This window comes from Mustela nigripes, chromosome 1 (genome assembly GCF_022355385.1).
Source record: "Mustela nigripes isolate SB6536 chromosome 1, MUSNIG.SB6536, whole genome shotgun sequence".
Classification (NCBI taxonomy): domain Eukaryota; kingdom Metazoa; phylum Chordata; class Mammalia; order Carnivora; family Mustelidae; genus Mustela; species Mustela nigripes.
In genome coordinates, this window is record NC_081557.1 from 211,859,015 (window position 1) to 211,882,612 (window position 23,598).

The following is a 23,598-nucleotide window of genomic DNA, read 5'->3' on the forward strand; positions in this document are numbered from 1 at the left end:
TGGGATCGAGTCCCGCATCGGGCTCTCTGCTCGGCAGGGAGCCTGCTTCCCTCCCTCTCTCTCTCTCTGCCTGCCTCTCCATCTACTTGTGATTTCTCTCTGTCAAATAAATAAATAAAAATCTTAAAAAAAAAAAAAAAGAATAGAATATAAAATAAAATAAATTTGTTTTAAGCATTATACACTGAAATAATTTAGTTGTTACCAATTCTATTTCATAAAAGCAAATCCCTTCCTATACTGGCTACTTAATTATTCCTATACTGGCTGCTTTTTATATTTAAACATAATAAAACACAACTTTTAATAAAAATAAACCCATAACTCATTCCTACCTAATACTATCCTCAATCCTTAGCCCAAATTTCTGTGAGTTTACTATATTTTAATAAAAGACAAATGATTTTATAACATTATAAACTCTTCCTATAATACAAATTCACACATACACACACATATGTACACACTCCCTCTCCTCTCCCTCCCTCCTTCCTTCTCTCTCTCCCTCTCTCTCCCTGTATAGAAATTTTCTGTCTATCCTATCTTTCTGCCAAACTCTGGCTAAAAGCTGGCTATACCCAGGTGGCTCAGTCGGTTAAGCACTGGACTCATTTCAGCTCAAGTCATGATCTCATGGATTGTGGCATCAAGCCCCACATGAGGCTTCTTACTCAGCATGGAGTCTGCTTGGGATTCTCTCTCTCTCCCTCTCCCTCTACCCCTACCCCGCACCGCCCCCCGGCTCACTCACTCGCTCACATGCACACATGCTCTCTCTCTAAAATAAATAAATAAATAAAATCTTTTTACAAATGAAATAAAAGTTGGCTACTGCTGCCAATATTTTCATACATACTTCTTTTCAGCATATGCTTTCTATTTTGCAACTTTCTAAGTTGCAAAGAAAAGGACACAATGATGAGTTTTAAAAAACACGTTTAGGTAGAAGATGACTCTTTATAGATAAGGAACATAATAATCCAGTTTCAGATATCTTCCCATCATGTTTCTTTTGTTTTCCCTTTAATCCCTTTTGTTTCAATTGAACTAAAGCTTTAAAAAACTGTAATCTTTGCTTTTTAATATAATTTTGCCCCCCCAAACAGAAGGAGAGAACATACTACTATACTACTGTAACATCAACTTGGAAACACGGATTTCAAGATCTTTTATTACATGACCATATGAAATCAGCCCAGTGACAGTATGCAGTAAATAATATCCAGGAAAATGTTCATCTTATAATCTCTTCATTTTACAAATGTAACATTCTGTGTGACTACATACTTTATTCTATGATCTCATTCTGAAAAAGAGTATTATAAATACAAGGAAGGGGTTAAAGCTAAGCCAAAAGCTAAAAAAACTCAACTTTTTATGCTATTAAATCTCAAACATAACACTAATATTTTTTTCATAAATTCATCTAACTTATATAAATGTTTGTTTTTAAAACTTAGGAATGGTCTCACTAGAACAGTCCCACAGTCAACCTAGTCTGATAGCCTCTCTTTGACAGTGACTAATGGCAGATGCCTCACAGGACAGCATAAACACATAACATATAAAATTATGCACCACTACACCATTTTATCTTGAAAGAAATAAAAACAAGCCTCAACCCCCAACCCTTTTCTACTCTATAATTTCCTAAAAGGTGATGAGAAACTGCTACTAAAGCACAAATTTAACCATAATACATGCTAGTGCTTCAGTAACATAACAACAAAGAAATGGTCTCCTAAAACGAATAGCTGCACTCAGAAATAGAATCTAAGGTCATCAAAACTTTCTAAGGAAGAATTTCAATGACTTTAAAAGCATCTGATTCATTCAATTAGAACTATTTACGGAACAGAAGAGCAAAATTGAACTAAAGCTTTAAAAAACTGTATCTTTCACTCAAGACACCCATTTCATGATATATAATACTATTTTCTAAAAAAGTATTATAAAATTTGTATTTTTAACTCTTCAGAGAAATGGTATCCACACCTGTTCTATAATGATTTTAAAGTAAGGCCTGGATTTATTAAATGTTCATCTAAGTGTGCAAAAGTACATAATGAAGAAATCTTGGTTTAGTCCTTCAGGAAGTACTATTTCCTAAATAATTACACACACAAAAATGCACTACACTTTTAAAGACCTTTGGAGAAGACAATTCTCCTGGTAGTATACTTGGGTATTGGTTTAACAATGCTTGTAGTCAGGAAACTATTCCTGACCTAAATCCTCCATGGTATAATTTAAATTCATTTCTCTTTTTCTGACCTCAAATAGTTATAGAAGATTAGGTTGTATCATAATATTTTATATTTAAAAACCCTTATTAATGTCTATTTCTTCAGGTAACTACACTGTAGGACTATGAACCAACTAACAGTCCTGTACTAAATTCAGTCTTATAATTTTATATGCTATATATCATAGCCCAAGAGACAGATCTCAAAAATTACTTATCCACCATTTTTAACAAGCACTACTCATCTCTCAATACAGTCTTTCCTTAAAAACAAACAAACAAAAAAAAAAAAAAAACTGTATTTTAGAACAAACCCCAAAAATTTAAAAAGGGAAGTTTATGAGAGATGGGAGCAAGAAACAATGCATACAAAATTCTACCCAAACACTGCTTTCTTTCCTAGAAAAGGGGACCATTTAATGAAATCTATCTCTCAAAATCTCTGGGGCAGAGCTGAAGCTGCAGTGCAGTATCATAAAATCTGCAGCTGTGTTGCTGTTCTTAATAGTCCATGCTGCTTCCTCAGTCCACAGGAAGCCAAAACACACATGGTCAGAACAGAACTTACCTGAACAGGCACTGGCCAAAGCAGCAGAGCAGTTATGACAAATCAAGCAAGCATTAAAACTCTTACTGAAAAGATTGTATACATCTTTAAAAATATTCCCAACTAATGTGCTTACTCCAGGAAAGCTACATCTTTGATGTTTCTAAACATTAACATTTTGGTAGGAAAAAAGACTATGGGATAGGCAAATAAACTACTATACATAAATAAGCATTAATAACTTACTTTTATTGCCCACCAAGGCAACCAGTGGCTGAGTTTCTGACTCCTCGCTCACTTTCTTCACCACAGAATACCAGTCTTCTAAATTCTCAAAGCTTTGATAATTTGTAATATCATATACCAAGAGGATTCCCTGTCACAAAAGAGTTACAGAATCTTTGTAAGATACCTGGTACATGCATGGCAAGTTACAATGAATATAAGAAAACCATATCATAGATGTGAAAAAGCTGCAAGGTCCATAATCCTGCCTGTAACTTTCATGAGGTCGAACATGTAAGCCTTTCAATAACAGCCATCTGCTGCTGCTCTTTTTAAATATTTTCAAAAATGGAGATTCCATGACATCCCTTGATAGTCAATTTTAGTGTTTAACACAATTTTCTTTAAATGAAATAAGTCGATTTCCTCTTTTGGTCCTCTGTGCATTTGGAGAACAACATGAGAGTATCCTCCTCATAATAACCCTTCATGTACTTGAAGATAGTTAAGTAACTCCTTTACCATCTCCTTTCCAGAATAAACAAATTCAATTCCTTAAACTTGCCTCAAAGGACTTATTTTCTATCCCTTTAATCATAGTTGTTGGGTTCTTCCCAGGACACACTACATACAGTTTTTTGACATCCTCTTTAAAATGAGCAATGTAAAACTAGACATGATACTGTAATAAGAGCCTGAACAAAGCCAAATATAACAGAGGGATTGCTTCCTGCCTCTTATATATCATATTCCTTTTAATATATCCCATTATTTTGTGTGGGAAGGAGAAGAAATATGTACACACACAAAAATAACAGTGCCACATTCTTGATTCTCATCCAGTTTGTGGTCAAACACTTAATACAAAGCTCTGCATACAGTGTAAGTCTGGACCCTAACAGCATTTATGTCTCCTTCTTCTTAGGTTGTAATCATAAATTTTAACTACATTTTTGTACCTACTATGTATCTAGACTTATATTTAGATTTTTTCATTAGTCCTTTCAACAATCGTGCAATGCTGGTATTCTTATTCTCATTTTACTAATAAACAGAGGTTACAATAACCAAGGTCATACAGCTAGGTAAGTAATGAAGCCAGATATGAATCAAGAGCTGAAAGAATATAAAGTTCACTCATTCATTCTATAAGCACTTGTCTACCAACTCTATGCCAAGCATTGTGCTGGGCCCTAGGAGTGTAAATTCCAAACCTCAAAAGACTCAGTCTTGCAGCAAGGCAGGCACATAAACGGACAAGTACAGAACACGAAAGTGATGGCCAGTGATATGCTGGTAAAGGTTAATCAACTGGCTATGGTCATGGAAGAGGGTAGGGAGCTATAGAGTGTGATTTGTAGCATTTGCCTATTTCTGTGGTGTAAATACTCCCCTAGGGCCATTTTCAAGCTACTGATGTCACTTCACTGAACAGAGCTAGGTAGGACACTACCCTACTGCATCTGCACCATAGTTACACTAGACATAAATAATTTCAAGAACAAAGATAATAACAAAAATATATGTTAAGATAACATGCATCTGAGCATATATCTTTATTCTCAGTATAATTCATATCTTTCTGTATAATTTTTAATCATGAATGTACTCAACAACTGGCTCACAAAAATTCCCAAAAATTTAACAACTGACTTTCCCAAGCCAGTTTCAGCACACTATCTCATAACTTTCTAGCACCATGTTCTTTTATTAAATTACACTGGCTCCAAAGTCACTTAGCTTCTCTGGGTCTCGGCTTTGTTTGCCTCTAAAATTAGATCACTGAGGGGCGCTGGGGTGGCTCAGTGGGTTAAAGCCTCTGCCTTTGGCGCAGGTCATGATCCCAGAGTCCTAGTATCGAGCCCCAGGGCTGGCTCTCTGCTCAGCAGGGAGCCTGCTTCCCTTCCTCTCTCTCTGCCTGCCTCTCTGCCTACTTGTGATCTTTGTCAAGTAAATAAATAAAATCTTTTATAAATAAATAAATAAATAAAATTAGATCATTGAAAGCTAAATGGTCTCTAAGATCCCTTCCAGTGTAAATATTCTATAATTTTTATGCAAAATCATTTGTGATTCATTTTGATAACTTAGACACCTATTTCTGTCTTCTCAATGCTTTCAAATAACGTCCAACACAGAATTATTTGAAATAATCAGCATAAGTCCACTTTTCTTTTCTTTTCTTTTTTTTTAACATATAATATAATATTTGCCCCAGGGTTACAGGTCTGTGAATCATCAGGCTTTCACATTTCACAGCACTCACCATAGCACATACCCTCCCCAATGTCTATAACCAGCCACCCTCTCCCTTCCCCCACAAACCCTGTTTGTTTCCTAAGATTCAGAGTCTCTTATGGTTTGTCTCCCTCTCCAGACCCATCTTGTTTCATTTTTTTCCCTCCCTTCACCCAGGACCCACTGCCCTGCAATTTTCTTATTAATAACATCCCAGGGGCTCCTGGGTAGCTCCATCAATTGGGCATCTGGCTTTTGGTTTTGGTTCAGGTCATACTCTCCAGATCATGAGATCAAGCCCCAGGTTGGGCATCCTAAGCCTCCAACTCTTGATTTCAGCTCAGGTCTCCATATCAGGGTCATGAGTTTGAGTCCCACGTTCAGTGGAATCTGCTTGGGATTCCCTCCCTCTCTGCCTCTCCTCTCAAATAAATTAATAAGTAAATAAATAAATAAGTAAAATCTTTAAAAAAGAAAAGAAAAATGCCCCAGAACTGGCCTTTGAAGAAAACTAATCTTCAATCTACTGTCTCCACCTCCAGTTGACTTGAATGATACAATATATTGTGTTAAAAGACCTCTGTCCTGAAAGTCATATTGCTGTTGGACTACAGTCTTGGCCCTACCATCTACTGATCTTGGGCAATGATTTTGTCATCCACCTCTAAAATACTTAATATGTCTACATGATTATTTAAAGTAATAAAAATAGACTTATTTAAAAACTAACTTTAAAGTTAAAAACTAACGGGGTACCTGGGTGGCTCAGTGGGTTAAAGCCTCTGCCTTAAGCTCAGGTCATGATCCCAGGGTCCTGGAATCAAGCCCCATATCAGGCTCGCAGAGGGCCTGCTTCCCCTCCTTCTTTCTCTGCCTGCCTCTCTGCCTGCTTGTGATCTCTGTCTGTCAAATAAATAAATAGAATCTTTAATAAAAATAAATAAATAAATAGATAAAGAAAGTTAAAAACTAACTTAAAATTTTTTTTTAAAATTACATAATGGCTGGGAATTTTTTCTTTATTATTCTAAGCAAATAAGAATCACATTTTCAAGGCAACTTTGAGGTAGTTTTTATATTCATAGATTGAGCCACCAACCTGTGTTGTCTCTTAAACCTTTAGATTTTTGGAACTCTTCAAATCAATATATGAAAATCTTCATCTTAACATGGATCAATATGTGAATGTGACAGAATATGCAAATAAAACATGGCCAACTTCTCTGTGATCAATACCAAAGACCAGAGCTATAGAATAAAAATTAAGTACTACTAAGGTGTCTGGGTGGCTCAATCAATTATGTCTCCAACTCTTTTATTTATTTATGTATTTGAGATAGAGCGAGAGTGAGGCAGAGAGAGAGTGCACAAGCACAGGGAGCAGCAGGCAGAGGGAGAAGCAGGCTCTCCACTGAGCAGGAAGCCTGATGTGGGACTCCATTCCAGGACACCAGGATCATAACCTGAGCTGAAGGCAAACATTTAACCGACTGAGCCACCCAGGCATCCTAAGCCTCCAACTCTTGATTTCAGCTCAGGTCTCCATATCAGGGTCATGAGTTTGAGTCCCACACTGAGCTCCACACTCGGCATAGAGCCCACTGCATCAAAAACTAATAATGTATTTTATGGTGACTAACATAACACAATAAAAAAAAAAAATGGGGGACACCTGGGTGGCTCAGTGGGTTAAGGCCTCTGCCTTCAGCTCAGGTCATGATCCCAGGGTCCAGGGATTGAGCCCCACATCAGGTTCTCTGCTCAGCAGGGAGCCTGCTTCCCTTCCTCTCTCTCTGCCTGCCTCTCTGCCTACTTGTGATCTCTATCTGTCAAATGAATAAATAAAATCTTTAAAAAAAAAAATGGGGGCACCTGGGTGGCTCACTCAGTTAACTGTTGGCCTTCGGCTTAGGTCACTGTCCCAGGGTCCTCGGATTGAGCCCCACATCAGGCCCCCTGAGAGTCTGCTTCTCCTTCTCCCTCTCCTTCAGCCCCTCCCCCCAACTCATGGTTATGCACTCTCTAATAAATAAATACAGTCTTTTCTAAAAATTTAAATTAGATACTATAGGAATTGGTAAACTATGGCCCCCAGGTCAACTCAGCTCAAAGCCCATATTTGTAAATAAATTTTCACTGAAATACAATCATACTTATTTAAGTATTATCAATGGCAGCCTTTGTACTACAACCGCAGAACTGAGTAGCTACAACAGAGACAATATGGCCTGTGAAACCTAAAATATTTTCTATCTGGTTCTCTAAAAAGTTTGCCAATTCCTGATCTAGATCAGCATATCCAATATTTTTAAGAGAGCAATACCTATGAATCTTCCAGAACTCATAAGAAAGGCAGAAGGATTAAATGCCTTTCATTAATCTAGCTATCCATCAACCAAAACATCTGTTCATAAACCCCATTCTCAATAACACTTACTGTAAAAAACTATGATTCCATCTTTGCTCCTAACATGACAATCCTTCACCAATTCTGACCTACACCAATGTGGTCAAATTCTGAAAAGGGAAAATGAGAAAACAGAAAAGACAATAAAACACAGAAGTGTTCTAGAATTTTCAGTTTCAACTCTGACCTGTAAAAAAGCCTGAAAGTCATCATGTCTTTCCTTATAGTAAGAAAAAAAAATCTAAACAAACTAAAAATCAATGACTTCTCTTGGACAAAACAGAGAACTGAGTTTGCAGGGTAAGTCGCCACCCTGAAATCTGGAAGATAGGTGAATTGAAAGAGTCACAGCCAAAACATGTTTACCTGAACAAAAGCCACTATAGCCAGTAAAGGGTGGGAACACTTAAATGATAATTTCGATAAATTGCTGGAGGCTGCATATGATCCACTTTGAGAATGAAAAACTCCAGGTGACACAGTATGGAAGTACTCTTACACTTTCACAGATTTTACCTCCAGAAACCCTATCAGATCCTTTTGGTAAAGCAACAAGAAATATCCCCCACATGGCTCTGACATGGTGAGAGACAAATTAACCATTGTAACAATACCCCCAGAGTATTATCCACAAAAAAAAGTGTCTTATATCACATAGGGGAAAGACAGTTCCCATCTCCAGCCCCCTCTAGCCATCCTCTCTCACCTGAGTGGGAAGAGCTAATAAACTCGTGTGAAGGTCACAGCCCGGGACACAAGGCCAATATAAGACTGTGACTTAATCAAAGTATATAGATTGCTTCCCTGCCTCCATACTTTACCACACCACCAAATGGGTTCCAGCCTAATAGCAGTATATTACATTCGAGAGCTGCAAAACACAAACCTCAACTGAAGAAGAGTTTTTCGAGGTGCCCAAAAAGGGAGAAAAAAACAAGAACACTAGAGGAATTGGATGTCTCCAGTACCTAGAGCCTCAGCAAACATTAAACACAGACCAACCAATTAACATAAAACCTCACACTAAAGCCCTATTTACCTGAGTTCTTATTACTCTATACATCATATCTTGCCTTAAAAAAAATAAATAAATAAATGGGACGACTAGGTGGCTCAGTCGGTTAAGGGTCTGCCTTCGGCTCAGGTCATGATCCCAGGGTCCTGGGATCGAGTCCTGCACATCAGGCTCCTTGCTCAGTGGGGAGGCTACTTCTCCCTCTACCTCTGCCTGCCACTCTGCCTGCTTGTGTTCTCTCTGTCAAATAAATAAATAAAATATTTTAAAAATTAAAAAATAAAAATAAACTAGAAGGCAGTTTGAAGGAAAAAGTAAACCTTAGAACCAGACTCAAATATGATATGGATTTTAAAACAAATAATGATAAATATATAAAAAGGTTCCAATGGAAAAGGTCGACAACATACAAGAACTAAGCGAAATAAGTCAATCAGAGAAAGACAATTATCATATGATCTCTCTGATATGAGAAAGAAAGAGTATTAGAAAAGGAGTAAGTAAAAGTAAAATAAAAGCATTTATTTTTCTTATTCTTACATGATCTAAAATGCAAATGTTTAATAATAATAACAATGTATTGAGTGATTATAGCATATGGGTAAAGTGAAATGAATGACAGTCATGTCATAGGGGATGAGGGGATGGATTAAGAATAATGCTTTTATGAATTATCTGAACTATACATGCAAAGCAATACAGTGCTATGTGAAGGTGGACTTAAACTAGTTAAAAATATATATTGAAAACTCCAGGGCAACTGCTTAAAAAAATGTATTTACATATAACTGAAAGGTTAAGAGAAGAGTTAAAATGCTCAAATAAAACAATAAAAGCGAGAAAGGTTTAAAAGAAAACAAAAGACTAGCACAAGAATTAGAAAACAAATATGACAGAAATTAACCAAACTGTATCAATAATCACTTTAAATGTGAATAGTCTAAATATACCAATTAAAGGACAGATTATCAGAGGGGATGGAAAAACCAAGATTCAACTATACATTGCCAACAGAAAATTCACTTTAAATATAAAAACACAAATTAAAGTAAAGGGATAGAGAAATACCATGCTAACACTAATGAAAACAAAACTGGAGTATTCATATTCATTTCAGACAAAGCAGATTTTGGAATAAGGAAAGATATTGGGTATAAAATGATAAAGGGATCAATTCTCAAAGAAGACATAACAATCCTTAATGTGTATACACCTAACAACAGAGTATCAAAACATGTAATGCCAAAACTGATAGAACTGTAAATCCACAAATCCACTAGTACTGTTGGAGACCTAAACACCCCCTTTTTCACTGACTGATACATTAAGCAGCTGACAATCAGTAACTTACATGAAACATTCACCAAGACAGACTACATTCTGGGCCTTAAAATATACTTTAACCAATTTATAAGAATAGAAATCATACCAACTGTGTTCTTAGACTAAACCAGAAATCAACAATAGAAAGATAGCTGGAAAAACTCAAAATATTTGGTTATTAAACAAGATGCTTTTAAATAACACTTGGGTCAAAAAAGAAGTCTCAAGAGAAGTTTTAAAATAAATTAATAAAAACACAGCCTATCAAAACTTGTGGGATATAGCAAAAACAGTGCTTAGAGGAAAATGTATAGCACTGAATCCATATATTAGAAAAGAAGAAACATCAATGATCTAAGGTTCTACTTGAGGAAACTGAGGAAGAAGAGCAATTTAGGCTTAATGAAAGCAGAACAACAAAAAAAAATCATAAAAGCTAGAGCAGAGGGGCACCTGGGTGGCTCAGTAGATTAAAGCCTCTGCCTTCGGCTACGGTCATGATCTCAGGGTCCTGGGATCGAGCCCCACATCGGGTTCTCAGCTCAGTGAGGAGCCTGCTTCCCCCTCTCCCTCTCTGTCTGCCTTTCTGCCTACTTGTGATCTCTGTCAAATAAACAAACAAAAAAAAAAAAAAAAAAAAAAAAAACTAGAGCAGATATCAGTGAAATTTAAAAGAAGAAAATAATAGAGAAATTCAACAAAACCAAAAGCTGGTATACCTCCAGCCAGATTAATCAAAAAAGAGAGAGAGGGGAAGAGAAAATTCAAATTAATGAGGGGACATCACTATTACTCCCACAGACATTATAAGAATAGTAAGGGAGTAATATAAACAACTCTATGGCCAAAAGGTTGATCACAGAGATGAAAGGCAATTCTTTGAAAGACACAACTGACCAAAACTCATACAAGCAGCCACTGACCAATACCAAGGCCTCTACCCACCAGCTTCAGCACACACCAAAGTCATATGTCTAAGTATTCACCTCTTCAGGAGCCTATAACACAAGCACCCTCAAAGCCTTGAATCTCTCACCACATCCATCAATCCAGACCTCTTCTGACTGCTTCCAGAAAACTATCAGAATCTTCTCAGCCACAAGAAAGTATAAATCTCTCAGAAATGCAACACAACATGGCAATAACTGAAGCAATCTACAAGGAACTGCTAGAAGTATTTTCTTGGCAACCCTAAGGCCACTGAAACCCATATCTCCTGATGCACTTTTATCACCTACCTACGTTCCATTCATCTTTCTCCTATATCTCTTCCCTACACTGCTCTGTGCTTGCTTTCACTGATATACCCTCAAACTGCTCCTCTTCATCCCAAATCTTTTTGTTATGACTTTTGGAAATCCTTCTGTATCTTCAAATTCTTCAACAAAAGATCTCTGTATTTTCTATGCCTTAACTTCACTTTTTCTGCCTGCAATTACTAGAAGACACTATCACCCCTTCTCTTTATAGACCACAAGACCTTGAGTAAATATTACATAAAGTTTCTTCATACAGTATTTTGTTTTCACCTATTTTCACTTATCACCTTATCTAATGAACATGATGAACCACTAACCAGATAGATAGCATTTTCAAAGGAATACTGAAGTTTCAAAGGACAATAACTTATCTAAATACTATAAGTTATTCCACAGATTTAGTTCAGAAATTTAACAGGCACAATACAGACACAATTTAATCTTCCACAAAATGAAAGGTTCCCAGTTCCCGTAATACAGGTATTTTTTTCTCCCTGATTTGTACAACAAATAATCTACTTTAGCTTTTAATTATATGTGGAAATGTGTTAAAACATATAGATTGTACCATAGTACTTACAACATACGCTTTGCTCCATAAGTACAACCTATAAGAAGAAACACTAATGCAAGAGAGGTCTGTATAATCAGTTATAAGATGGCAAATATCCAAGTAAGAAATGCACAGTAAAAAACAGCACATGGCCTCAGAGAGTCCAGCTTTACGATGCATTCTCTCCCCATCATGTGGGCATCATGTGGGCAACCAAATCCTTTTGTTGGCGGTTAACAGGCTGGCTCATCTGTGTGGGGCACTGGCAACAATAGTAGTTATGTTCTGCCTCACAAATGACTACACTTCATTGAGTTTATGCTCAGTAAGGCAGTGTTTGCAAACCACTTAGATTCCAGGACAGAAAGAGCTACAAAAATGAAACACCCAGTTCTTCTCTGAGGTTTGTTATTAGCCTCTGTTAGCCACAGGTTACAGGGCACTAAACACTATGTACTGTGTGTTTGCTTGTAACCACTATGAAAAATAACCTATGACATCTTTCTGAAGACTCCTAGAAAATTTTAAGTTAATTTAAAATCTGGGAATTTAACTGGGAAATGCTTCGATTCTTAGAACTAGTTCTTGTCAAAAGATCTCACTAATTCTTTCTTGGGTGTCAATCCTATTTTGTTTCAACTAACACTATTCAATAGATGATTGCTCAAGTTTAATGCTACTGGAGGTAAAATGTAAACAAGGTAAAACAGTTCTACTTGAATCTAAGCTCATTCCAATAAGCTTCTTGATGTTCAAAAATGCTTTAAGAAAAATAGATTCACTAGCTTAATAGCCCAGATATATATAAGATAATTCTTTCTATATACAATACATAAGTTAGAGAACCTAAATAATCCATTTAAACTGATGTCCTCAAAACAGCCTGACAAAACATCATTTCTGAGCAATTTCTATCCTGTAACATTTATACCAAAATGCAAAGTATTCATTCATGAGATGAGCAATATAAGCATCTATAGAACTCTAGAAACAGTATAGATACACTTTGAAGAATAATTATATGACTATATAAAGTTGTTAAATATCTTAAAATGCTATTGGAACATTTTGAAAGCAATGTTTCTGAAAAGTAACACTCCCCTCAGTTTTTGGTAGTGAATTGTCCTCAGAGCTTCTCTGGCCTAGATAAAAAATTTACATATATTTAGAAAAATGTACTTCATGTATTTTGTTTGCATAAGCTAATTTAGAAACTCTGGAAAGCAGAGAAAATTAAGTATATTTTCATTAATTTACGATAATTCATTTTGATCATCTCAGAATTCATAGTTTCCTGGTACACTTTGATGAAAATGTTCATGAACTTCTCAGAAATACTGTACTTACATTGCTGTTCAATTAAACAAGATACAGTCTTATAACATTCACACAAATTGTAAAGTATAAACAATAAAAGGCAAGAAAAAAATGTCATATGTACCTTCAAAACAGAAATCTTATTTGACAACTTATAAGAGGGAATATAACATGCTCTTTCTCATAAGATATGAGGGACATCATAAGAGAATACAGATATTTTACTAAACTCAGGATCCCTAAAAAAGATGAAATTTTTTTTTAATTTCTACAAATTCGACCAATAATGTCTGATTTTTAAGCAATTACATAATAGCATAAAACACTACAAAAAAATGATTTAGAAGAACAGTCACATAACATTGTGAATGCACTAAATGCCACTGATTATATACTTTAACAGTGGTTAATGTTGACTTTACATTAACTTTATATATAATTTTATATTTATAACAAATTTACATAAATCAAATAATAAGTTTTTAAATGATGGAAAGGTAAAAATAAGAGAATTACATACCCTCAATTTTTAGTGAAGAAAAATTTGTTAATTTTGTATTATTTGCCCTGAGATTCACAAAATCTTCCTACTCTCCACTAACTAGATAAATCTATAAACAATAAAAAGTTACCTTATTTGACATTCAGAGTCAAATATTATGAGAAGCTTGACTAATGTAATGTTTATCTTTTTAAAAAATCCAATATGTAACCCTGAAGGTAGACTTTAAAGGACAAAGAGGAAAGAGATGATTATTTTCAAAATTCATTTTACCAAATAGGTGAACAAAACAAAGAACTGTGGCTTCCCACAAATCTCTGTCCAGCAATTCTTTTTTATCTAATATCACTTTGAATGTACTTAGCTTAAAGCAGAAAAAATTAAACAAAAAAGCCAGACACAAAAATCTGAGATGTATCTTTTAAGAGAAAAATGAATATGCATAAAATGTAAGATCAGTCTCTCCACATATCAGATAAAAATCAAGGTAGAGAGAGAGACAGAGTGTGTGTGTGTGTGTGTGTGTGTTTATGTATGCATGTACCCAGTTGTATGTGCTTATGAGAAGAGTATTTTTAGAACTGGAATAATCATAGAATTTATGTCATACCTGTGCTCCATAGATATATTTATCCAACATCTTGCCTCCTATTGTCTGTCCTCCTATATCCCAAACTTGGAGAGTAACATTCAAGTTCCCTTGAATATAAAAACAAGAATGCAGAAAAGGTAAGTAACAAAGTAACAACTGAATACAGTTCCAAAGAATTCTAAGTCACAATGATAAACTGCGGACCTAATCTGCCTTTTTTTTTAAGATTTTTATTTATTTATTTGACCCTAATCTGCCCTTTATTCTGCATGTTCATACGGTCAGATATTTGGAACTGTAAAATAATATTGTCAAAAGAAATTATAATGGAGAATGTAGGTTTATACTTTTACCCCATTTCTACAGAACCATATTTATGATTACTACCAAAATAAAAAAAGCTTTAATTCATAAACTGCTCAAAACTTTAAAAAAAATTTTTCTTAAATAGAAAATAGGATGATAGAATACTTGTACGGGAGGTAAAAAATATATATATAATTTAAAAATAAAAATAGAACTTTATAATATTAACCTACCCTATAGCACATAATGAATTTTACTGTAAACTCTAAATTCTACAGGTTCTAATACTCACAGATTAACAACAGACTACAAAAATGGACCCAGTTTCATCTCAAATTAATGCACTTTTTAAAACTTAAATGTCACCCATTTATATGCAATAGAAAACATAATTTTTAAAACCACATATTTTCAAATTTGATCTATAAAATATAAACACATATGACAGCCCTCTTCAGAACAGATGTAGGATACATACCCAGTATTTCACTAAACATTATGATGCATTTACTGCTCAAAGCATTTCCATTGAAACAAATCATAATATGTGCTTCAAAGCCTTCATAAAATGGTAGAACAAATACTCCCCATACAAGCATTATAAAAGCATTTAAAAATATTAAAAAGCAAGCAGGATGCCTGGGTGACTCAGTCCATTAAGCGGCTACCTTCAGCTTAGGTCATGATCCCAGTCTCCTGGGATCAAGTCCCACATCGGGCTCCTTGCAAGGCAGGGAGCCTGCTTCTCCCTCTGCCTCTGCCTGCCACTCTGCCTGCCTGTGCTTTCTCTCTCTCTCTCTCTCTGACAAATAAATAAATAAAATCTTTAAAAAAAAAAAAAGGCACTGAAAAGCAATCTTTAAAATTCATCTATTTTGCAAAGTATTTGCCTGATACAAAAATTTATGAGATAAACTATTCTCCCTTATGAATCCATAACCCCAAAAGTTAAAGACCATGTCCAATATAGTTTAACATTTCAAAGTATTTCTCCTAATGATGCAGTTTTCTCCAAAGAAGACAAAGTCTCAATTAGTATCTTCAAAATGAGCTCTCACACTAAAAAATGTACCTTCCTGAATGATTTGCAAATCAGAAAAAGTCAAAATAAAAACATAAGACACTGAAAAAAATCTTCTCACTTCAAAAACAATAATGAAAAAGATTATAAAGACATGAATTTTTATGCCAATGCCAAACATTAAAATCAGAGAATGTTAGTCACATCATTCAACTGAAAAGCAAGTATAACAATGGATTAACCAGCCAAGCTTTACCCTTAACTCTAAGTTTTGTTGGGTTTCTATTACAATCTTTCCATTATTTTGAGGTAGGTCTGTTGCATCTGCCAACGTGCAAAGGATTTACATGAGGAACTTCCATTAGCATTAATAAGAACTCCTGAAGTTTATCACCCGTCATCATTCTCACATACACACACTTTCAACACTCACAGAGTAAAGACGAAAATGTTCCTAGAGTTCTGTGAAGATGAAAACCAAAATGCACAACCTAAATAAGACTTATCCAACAACTGGAATAAACCCATTTACTTAAAAATCTAAATTTGTCAAGTTTCAAAACTGAACTCATTCTATGACACTGTCTCACACTAAGCAGGTGAGAAAGGACTAGCGGTCACTAGTAGTATGTTAAATCGCTTCAGGAAGCACCTAGATAGGGGCGCCTGGATGGCTCAGTGGGTTAAACCGCTGCCTTCGGCTCAGGTCATGATCTCAGGGTCCTGGGATCGAGTCTCGCATCGGGCTCTCTGCTCAGCAGGGAGCCTGCTTCCTCCTCTCTGTCTGCCTCTCTGCCTACTTGTAATCTCTCTGTCAAATAAATAAATAAAATCTTTAAAAAAAAAAAAAAAAAGAAGCACCTGGATAAAGAGGCAGTACTCTATTCATTTTACTTGCAGACTCTTTTTACAATCATTTGTTCACGTTAAAAAACAAAAAAAAAAAAACAGTGCTTAACAATATTAACTTTTTTCTGGTAAGATTGTAGGCAACACTTCATATAAGGTATTTAATACCATTTTCTTCAAGGCCAATAAATCCTATCACTTGGCTTTGCATCAAGAAATATAAAGCTTTTCTGCCTTTAAATTCTGATAGTCAGATCCAATTTGAATTGGTTATTGTGAACACCTTAGCTACAAACTTTATGAACATGATATTCATGTTTCCAAATCCTCACTACATCATTTCAAGACTAAATCATATATTCAGTTGCCCCCCATGTGAGTTTATATTTATATTCATGTTTTGCAGGTATTTTTTAAATTCATACCTTTCTATATAAACACTGTTGTTGTTGGCTTGTTTTTTTTAATATACATATTCTAGTGCCTCAGAAATAAAAATAGTTATGCGTTACTGATAATCGACAATGCTAGCCCCCCCCCAAAAAAAACCCACTTCTGCCATCATTATAGCTTCCGCAAATGATACTCGCTGCATATTTGTTACATATGTCTAGAAATATATTTTTAACTTCTACATGTGGATTTTAGGATTATTAACACATAAAAATAAAAATAACTTTCCCTATTTGAGAAGCAAAAATCACATAAAGATGGAATTCTAATCAATATTCATTTTAACTTCCCTAAATATAAATACATAAAACTGCCATGTGTATTTTCAAAATGACATACCTAATTACCTATTAAAATAGTACTCAAATAATCAATGCTGTAAAATTTTTTTTAAAAATCAAGAATACATCTGATATAAATTTCCTACTAATAAAGAACATTAAGGAGATTGTCAGCAATCTAATCTCAAGTGCAAAATACTACAAAATTCCTGCTTACCCAGTAAGAAATGACATGTAACCAATGGAAAAAAATAAAGTAAATGAGGTGACAAAATACAGGTAAGCTGCTTTTGGTATGAATCAAAGCCACCAAGAGGATTCAACAGTGACCTTGTAAAAGTACACTTGGTGCCTTGGTTAACCTTACTTAAAGTGCTGCATAGTCAAGATGGAACTAAAAACACAAGTCTGCCCACTTCTTGCACTAAAGACTTAGAAATCCTTTTCACAGTAGAACGCTGTTTACTGGACTGTACCCACAAGCTTCCTGAAAGTATTTTGACTAAGGCTCTTAAGAAGCTCTATCAGCAGAATCTCTGACTAACAGATACACTATTTTAAGCAGTAAACTCGGCACAGTGGTTGCATCCAGACTATACAGCATACCGGAACATGAAATATACTAAAATGGATGAATATTTACAAAGTAATGACCTTGAAAACTTGCATGAAGAGAATGTCAATAGATGGACAGGAGGTATTCACGTTTAACAATCTGAATGGACAGAAGACTTACTAGAATATTTCACAAATATTAGATTCACCTAATATGTTCTTTACTATAAATTCAATAATGCTGCCTGTAATGGTTTAGCAAATGATACAAATTATTAGTCATCCTACATTTGCCACTACAATGAATTAAAATTAAGGTTAAAATATGTAAAGGATATACTGTGAACCTTGTAATTTATTTACTTCATTTCTTAATGTATGTATTAATTATATAATATCAAGTTATATCAAAACAATTTTTTCCTACTGAAATTTCTAACACAATTTTGAGTTCATGAAGTAACATAAAACCAACTGCTTTAAAAAAAAAAAGAATTTTTTTCTGGAATTCTACCCATCAAAATAAAAATTTAATCAGGAATACATTAAAATATACATTTATTAAGAGTATAAATTTCCTAATGTCATTTTTAATATAAGTACTTTCTAACTCTAAAAATATTATACTATAAATTTTTATTTCAAAAATACCAAATATTTTTTACAAAGTAATAAAACTTTAAAATGGGTAGTACTGTGCAACAAATCAGAAATCATCATATGTATATATCACCTATTATAAAATGTCCAAAACCAGTCCTAAGATATTTTTAATGATTGAATGTTGCTTGTTCCTGTATTTAAGGCTTTGAACTAAAAAAAAGTCAGAAAAACTAAGTAATATTAATGGTACAGAAAGCTGATGCTCTTGCTAGTTAGCATCAAAAATAATAATCAATAACTAGATATATGACGGTTCTCTATGTACAACTGGCATCTCTGAAAAAACTGATGCAAAAAATAAGCTTTAGCATGTATATTAGATGATCTGTGTATATTTTCTTCTAGTAATTGCTATAAATACTCTGAATGCAGCATTAATCTATCCACACAAATGAGAATAACAAAAATAAAATGAGATTTTTCAGTTCTGAATACATTAAAAGGAAATACAAATGAAACAAAATATGCATATGTTTCTCATAAGCCTCTTGCTAAACAATAACTTAGTAACAGAAAGTTGGAATTCTTTTTTCATACTCTATCTTTCAATTTATTTTTCATTGGTAGCTGAATACAGACAATCACAAAATATAATAGAGCATACCACTAGTGAGATAAGCAGAATACCTTCAATTACCAAGAGTTTTCATTAGCTGCTCCAAAACTTTGATGGAGAGTTGTCTGACAGATGGGGTGTTTGAGAGATTAACATATTTCGATAATATTGGAATTTATTAAACCCCTTCCCACTATATCACTCACGCTCCAGTATATGAATCTGATACTACATTTGCAACCGTTTTTATTCAAATGTGTTGCCTCAGAGAGGAGAGAGACGGACTGGTTTAGAAAGTCAATCAAGATAAACTGCTTTTAATAAAATACTTTAAACATATAATTTAACCATCACAAATGAATGGACAGAGCATTTTAAAGCCCCAATTGTTCAGAAACTAACTTAAAACAGAAACCACTCTCTTTTTGTTATTATTTCCCTGTATTTCCCACAAAATGTGCTGCAACTGGCATCTAAATAGTTTCTTTGCATGGTGAACTGAAACATCTTGAATGCTCAAACTGTATTTTTATGAGTGCCTAGGGACCCTAAATTTTAGTGGTCTATTAAATGCCAGCAATTTCATGCTGCCTTGCATAAAACAGCATTCACATATTAGAGCACAGAAGTTCCATAGCTACATTATACTTCTGTTCCAACTTTCTCTTGAACAAAAAACTGAAGCAGAGGCTAATCAAAATAATATTTTAAAAAAATAATCCTTTCCAGTCTTTTCACATTTAGTTTATACAATATCTGTTTATAATTGTGTAACATTTGATTTTTTTCAACTTTTTAGAATTTTATAAGTAACTATTGTTTATTCTCAAAAAATGTGTGGAGCGGTCAAAAACAGCGGGAGAATGGCGGAATATATAAACTTTTTTCTCACACTCATGGACAATATGTCTTCATGAGAGATCCTGATCAAAGTTAACCTCCCTATGATAGATTTGCTAATTATATATATTTTCATGCAGAAAGAGTCCCCAAATTTATTTTACATATCTCTGCTATTATTGTAAGATATGTACAATTTTCTACGTTAAGATTTTTTAGTCTCTTACCTGGCAATGTTATCCTTCTCAAAAAGAAATCCAGTCCTATAGTTTGTTTGTACTGTTTCCCAAAAGTTTCTTGAGCAAAACACGTAGCTAAGGAGGTCTAAAAAAATTGATGCATAGAATATCAAAATTAATGTCTTTGTTTTAGAAATGTAAACATAAAGTCATTACTAAACCTTATTAAGTAATCTTAGTATTTATACTACCATTAATCCAACCAACAACTTTAAGCAGTTCTAATCAGTTACAAAGCAAGGAGGGACTTAACACTCCACCAGGTAAATTTCACTTGCCAACAGCTATTAGTGAGGACAACAGACTAATAGGTTAGATCTCTTTAAATCCCCTGATAGTCAAGCTCCTTCTCCTTGCTGGAAATTAGAATTTGAGATGTATCAACAAGAAAATTAAAACAACATGACTAAAGATCTGAATCCTAAATATCTATATATATCAGTCCAATACAATTCTAAGTTTCATTTCTGAGGCTAAATACTCTGAATATTTGTGCTCTCAGAAACAATAAGTACTAATTAAAAGGAGGAAAGTCTGTTCATATAATTTTCCTTTACTTGTAAAGTATCTTTAAATGTCTAATTTTTCTCTATATTAAAGAAGTTAATGAAAATTATACTACAGAATGACTGAGATAATATTTATCTTTAAAATTAAGAAGCTGGTATTTCTAAGACTAATATTAAGTGGGCAAAAATATTTTCCATCCAACAACCATAAGGATTAAGTCACAAGAAGATTACAACCAGAATAGATAAACATATTTTTAAATAACAACTCGAAGTTGTATTCAAAACTCTGGAGTACCATTTCCTATCAAAGCAGAATAAAAACCATTCTGGAAACAAATGAAATAACTCAATAACTTAAAAGTTTCCCAAACATTTTAAATGCCCTACTTATTTGTAAACTTCACCAAAAAGAAAGGCAGCTTCACAAAGCTTTTAAAGAGCTCTACACTCTTTAAGAAAGACTACCAAAGTGAAAATTGCCCTTTTTTACTTTAAATGTTAAAATTAGATATCAACTCCTAAAATAATGAAAACTAAAATAAAATTCCTAAGACACCTTAGTATAATTAATTATAAGTGCAGCAATGCAAAAGAAAATTTGGCCAATTTTCAATTTCTTCAAACAAAAAGACATAAAATTCTTTTTGACACAAGAACCATATTTTTCACACAAATGACAATGTGCACACTCTAATTCATTTATTATTTAAATACTCAGCACTTGTAATAAATTTCTAAGATATGTGGTCAAATATTTATTGAACACCCTAAGAAAGATGTTCTGCTAGGCACTGAGAAATAAACTCACTACACTCAAATGAAAATTTGTTTGGCTTCCTAAAGCATGTAACAATAATATAATAACTGAGAGCCTGGAATAAAAAAGCTAAGCATTCCTTTTTAAAACTCTTTGTTTTTCATTTATCTTTATTTATGCCATTGAGCGTGTTTAACTCACAGTACAAAATCTTCTGTTAAGAGGTTCAGAGTTCCAGAGTTAAATAACTGCCACTATTTAACTATTACAGATATTTCAAAATGTTTAATATAGGGATGGTTGCTATACTTTTATAACAGAAAGAGAAACTCAAGGCACATGTAACATTAGCATAGTGCCATTTAAGGTAATTTTGCACTTTCATGTAAGCTTCTCAAAGTTCAGTATTTTTATATTAATGAATAGTTTTAAAAATTCGAAGCTTCTTTTCTTGGAAACAGGACTTCGAGATTCTGAAAACCTTAACCTCACATTTTTGAGGCAAACATAAAGCTAGGATTTTTTGATTGGAAGAAAGTATAATCTGTCAAAAATACAAGCCTGTGAGAACATGAGAATATTAAAGTGTATTCTTATACCATCTCTAGACATACTATAAAAATTAAACAGAAAATCAATTGAATCAGTGGTAGGCACTTCCTCTTCAATTCTCTAGACTTTCTGCCTTTTTTCACACTTAATAATTTCTCTCAAGTCATTATATAAATACCTTTCTTAAACAATTATGACGTGAACAATCATCTACCATATGTGAAACATCTTTTTGTGAAACGTCTTTATCTGATTCTTTATATCGTTTTGTCTGGTGAGTTTCTGCTAACAATTTTTACCATACTACATTTAGTAATACCAAAGAAAAAAAAAAGAAAAATATTTTGCCTCAAAAAAATCTTAAGAAATATGTAATAAAATCAAATTATGAATCAAAACAGAAAGAACTAAAAACACATGTTACTAGAAGGAGGAGCTAAATTTCTCTTGGAGAAATTATTAGTGATTATATCAATACTCTATTGCTTCCATCAATGTGTATTTAAATGCCATGAGTTAAAACTGACAAGAGAAACTAATGCTAGAAAAAACAGCCAGGAGTTCAATCAGGATACAAATAAGAATGAAAGTGAGGCTGACTTCATAAAAGGATGGTAAAGGAAACAGAATAGGAAATTTGGTAGCTGCCAAAAACTTGAGAGCAGAATAGAGCATGAAGAAGAAAAAAGCTTGATATACAAATATTGAAATAAAGGTTAGGTTTCTGATGTTTGTGTCAGAAAATCTCTGGCAGAAAATGCCTTTACAGTTTTAAAAGAGTTTAGTCAAGATGATAAAGACTAAGTCAAACACCATAAACAGTTACCACTCTTACTCTTTTAAGCAGAATGATAGTCCTAACTCAACAATATGGAAGGGAAAAAATCATGTCTTGTCCTACACTAGAAAGAATTTTAGACAGAGATGAAAAATTGTAATTATTCACAGTAAATTAGCAACAAGAAGAAAACATGGCAGGCTAAACAAAAAACCCAAATAAAAAACTATGAACAAAATTCAACTAACACAAGTATGAAACTAACTGATAAATACTGGAAGATAAAGTAAAAAATTTAAAGAATTATGATAGACCACAGGGTAACTGGCAATTTTGGTCTCTTTTAACAAGTGTTTTAGTGCTATAGATTGTCATTATAATTTTAAACAGGAAATGAATTCAGTTATGAGTTGACCATAAAAGGATTTAGGAAATGAAAAATTAGCAAGGTATTCAAAAGAATACTGAATAATCAGAAAACTATACAAATATACCTCAAAATTTTTATTGAATAAGACTGTTAGAAACAATACTGATCTATTTAAAACAATTGAAACATTCAAAAAGTTTCTTTCCAAAAATCTTTTAAAGGTAATCAGAGCATATTAGGTTGTTTTTCCTCAGCAATAAAAATCAGTAACAAAATATCATCCGGAAAGGCAAGAAAAGAAATTAACAGAATGCTCCAAATTTTGCACATAAATGACAACTCTCCCAGGAGCCCTAGGAACTCAAATCTCAGAACCAAAGACTGGAGCAGCTCTGCAGGGCCAACTGCCAGGGAAGATGCAAAGAGCAGTCGTCACCAGAGAAGCCAGGGTCCAAGCTACACCAATAAAGGGGAATCATGAGCCGGAAACTGGTAACAATAACAACCTGCGTTTCTGAAGACCCTGGCTGGGAAAAGGGAGGGAAGAAGACTTTAGCAATATTCCCAGAAACAGTGCTGGCGTCTTGGACAGAAGCGACAGGTGTGAAGACACCTCGGGTAGAGGCTCCTCACTTTATTGGGG

General features: G+C 33.9%; 1 protein-coding gene across 2 annotated transcripts in view; it reads right to left on the reverse strand.

Moving 5' to 3' along the window:
- Positions 1–23,598, reverse strand: part of RAB28 (RAB28, member RAS oncogene family) — a 102,987-nt gene that overhangs the window by 77,977 nt on the left and 1,412 nt on the right. For both annotated transcript variants that reach the window (XM_059381052.1, XM_059381060.1), the window contains exons 2-4: positions 19,975–20,071; positions 14,242–14,330; positions 3,039–3,168 (exon numbers count right to left, since the gene is read on the reverse strand). In XM_059381052.1, coding sequence (XP_059237035.1) covers positions 3,039–3,168; positions 14,242–14,330; positions 19,975–20,071 — 316 coding nt within the window. The remainder of the gene's footprint in view (positions 1–3,038; positions 3,169–14,241; positions 14,331–19,974; positions 20,072–23,598) is intronic.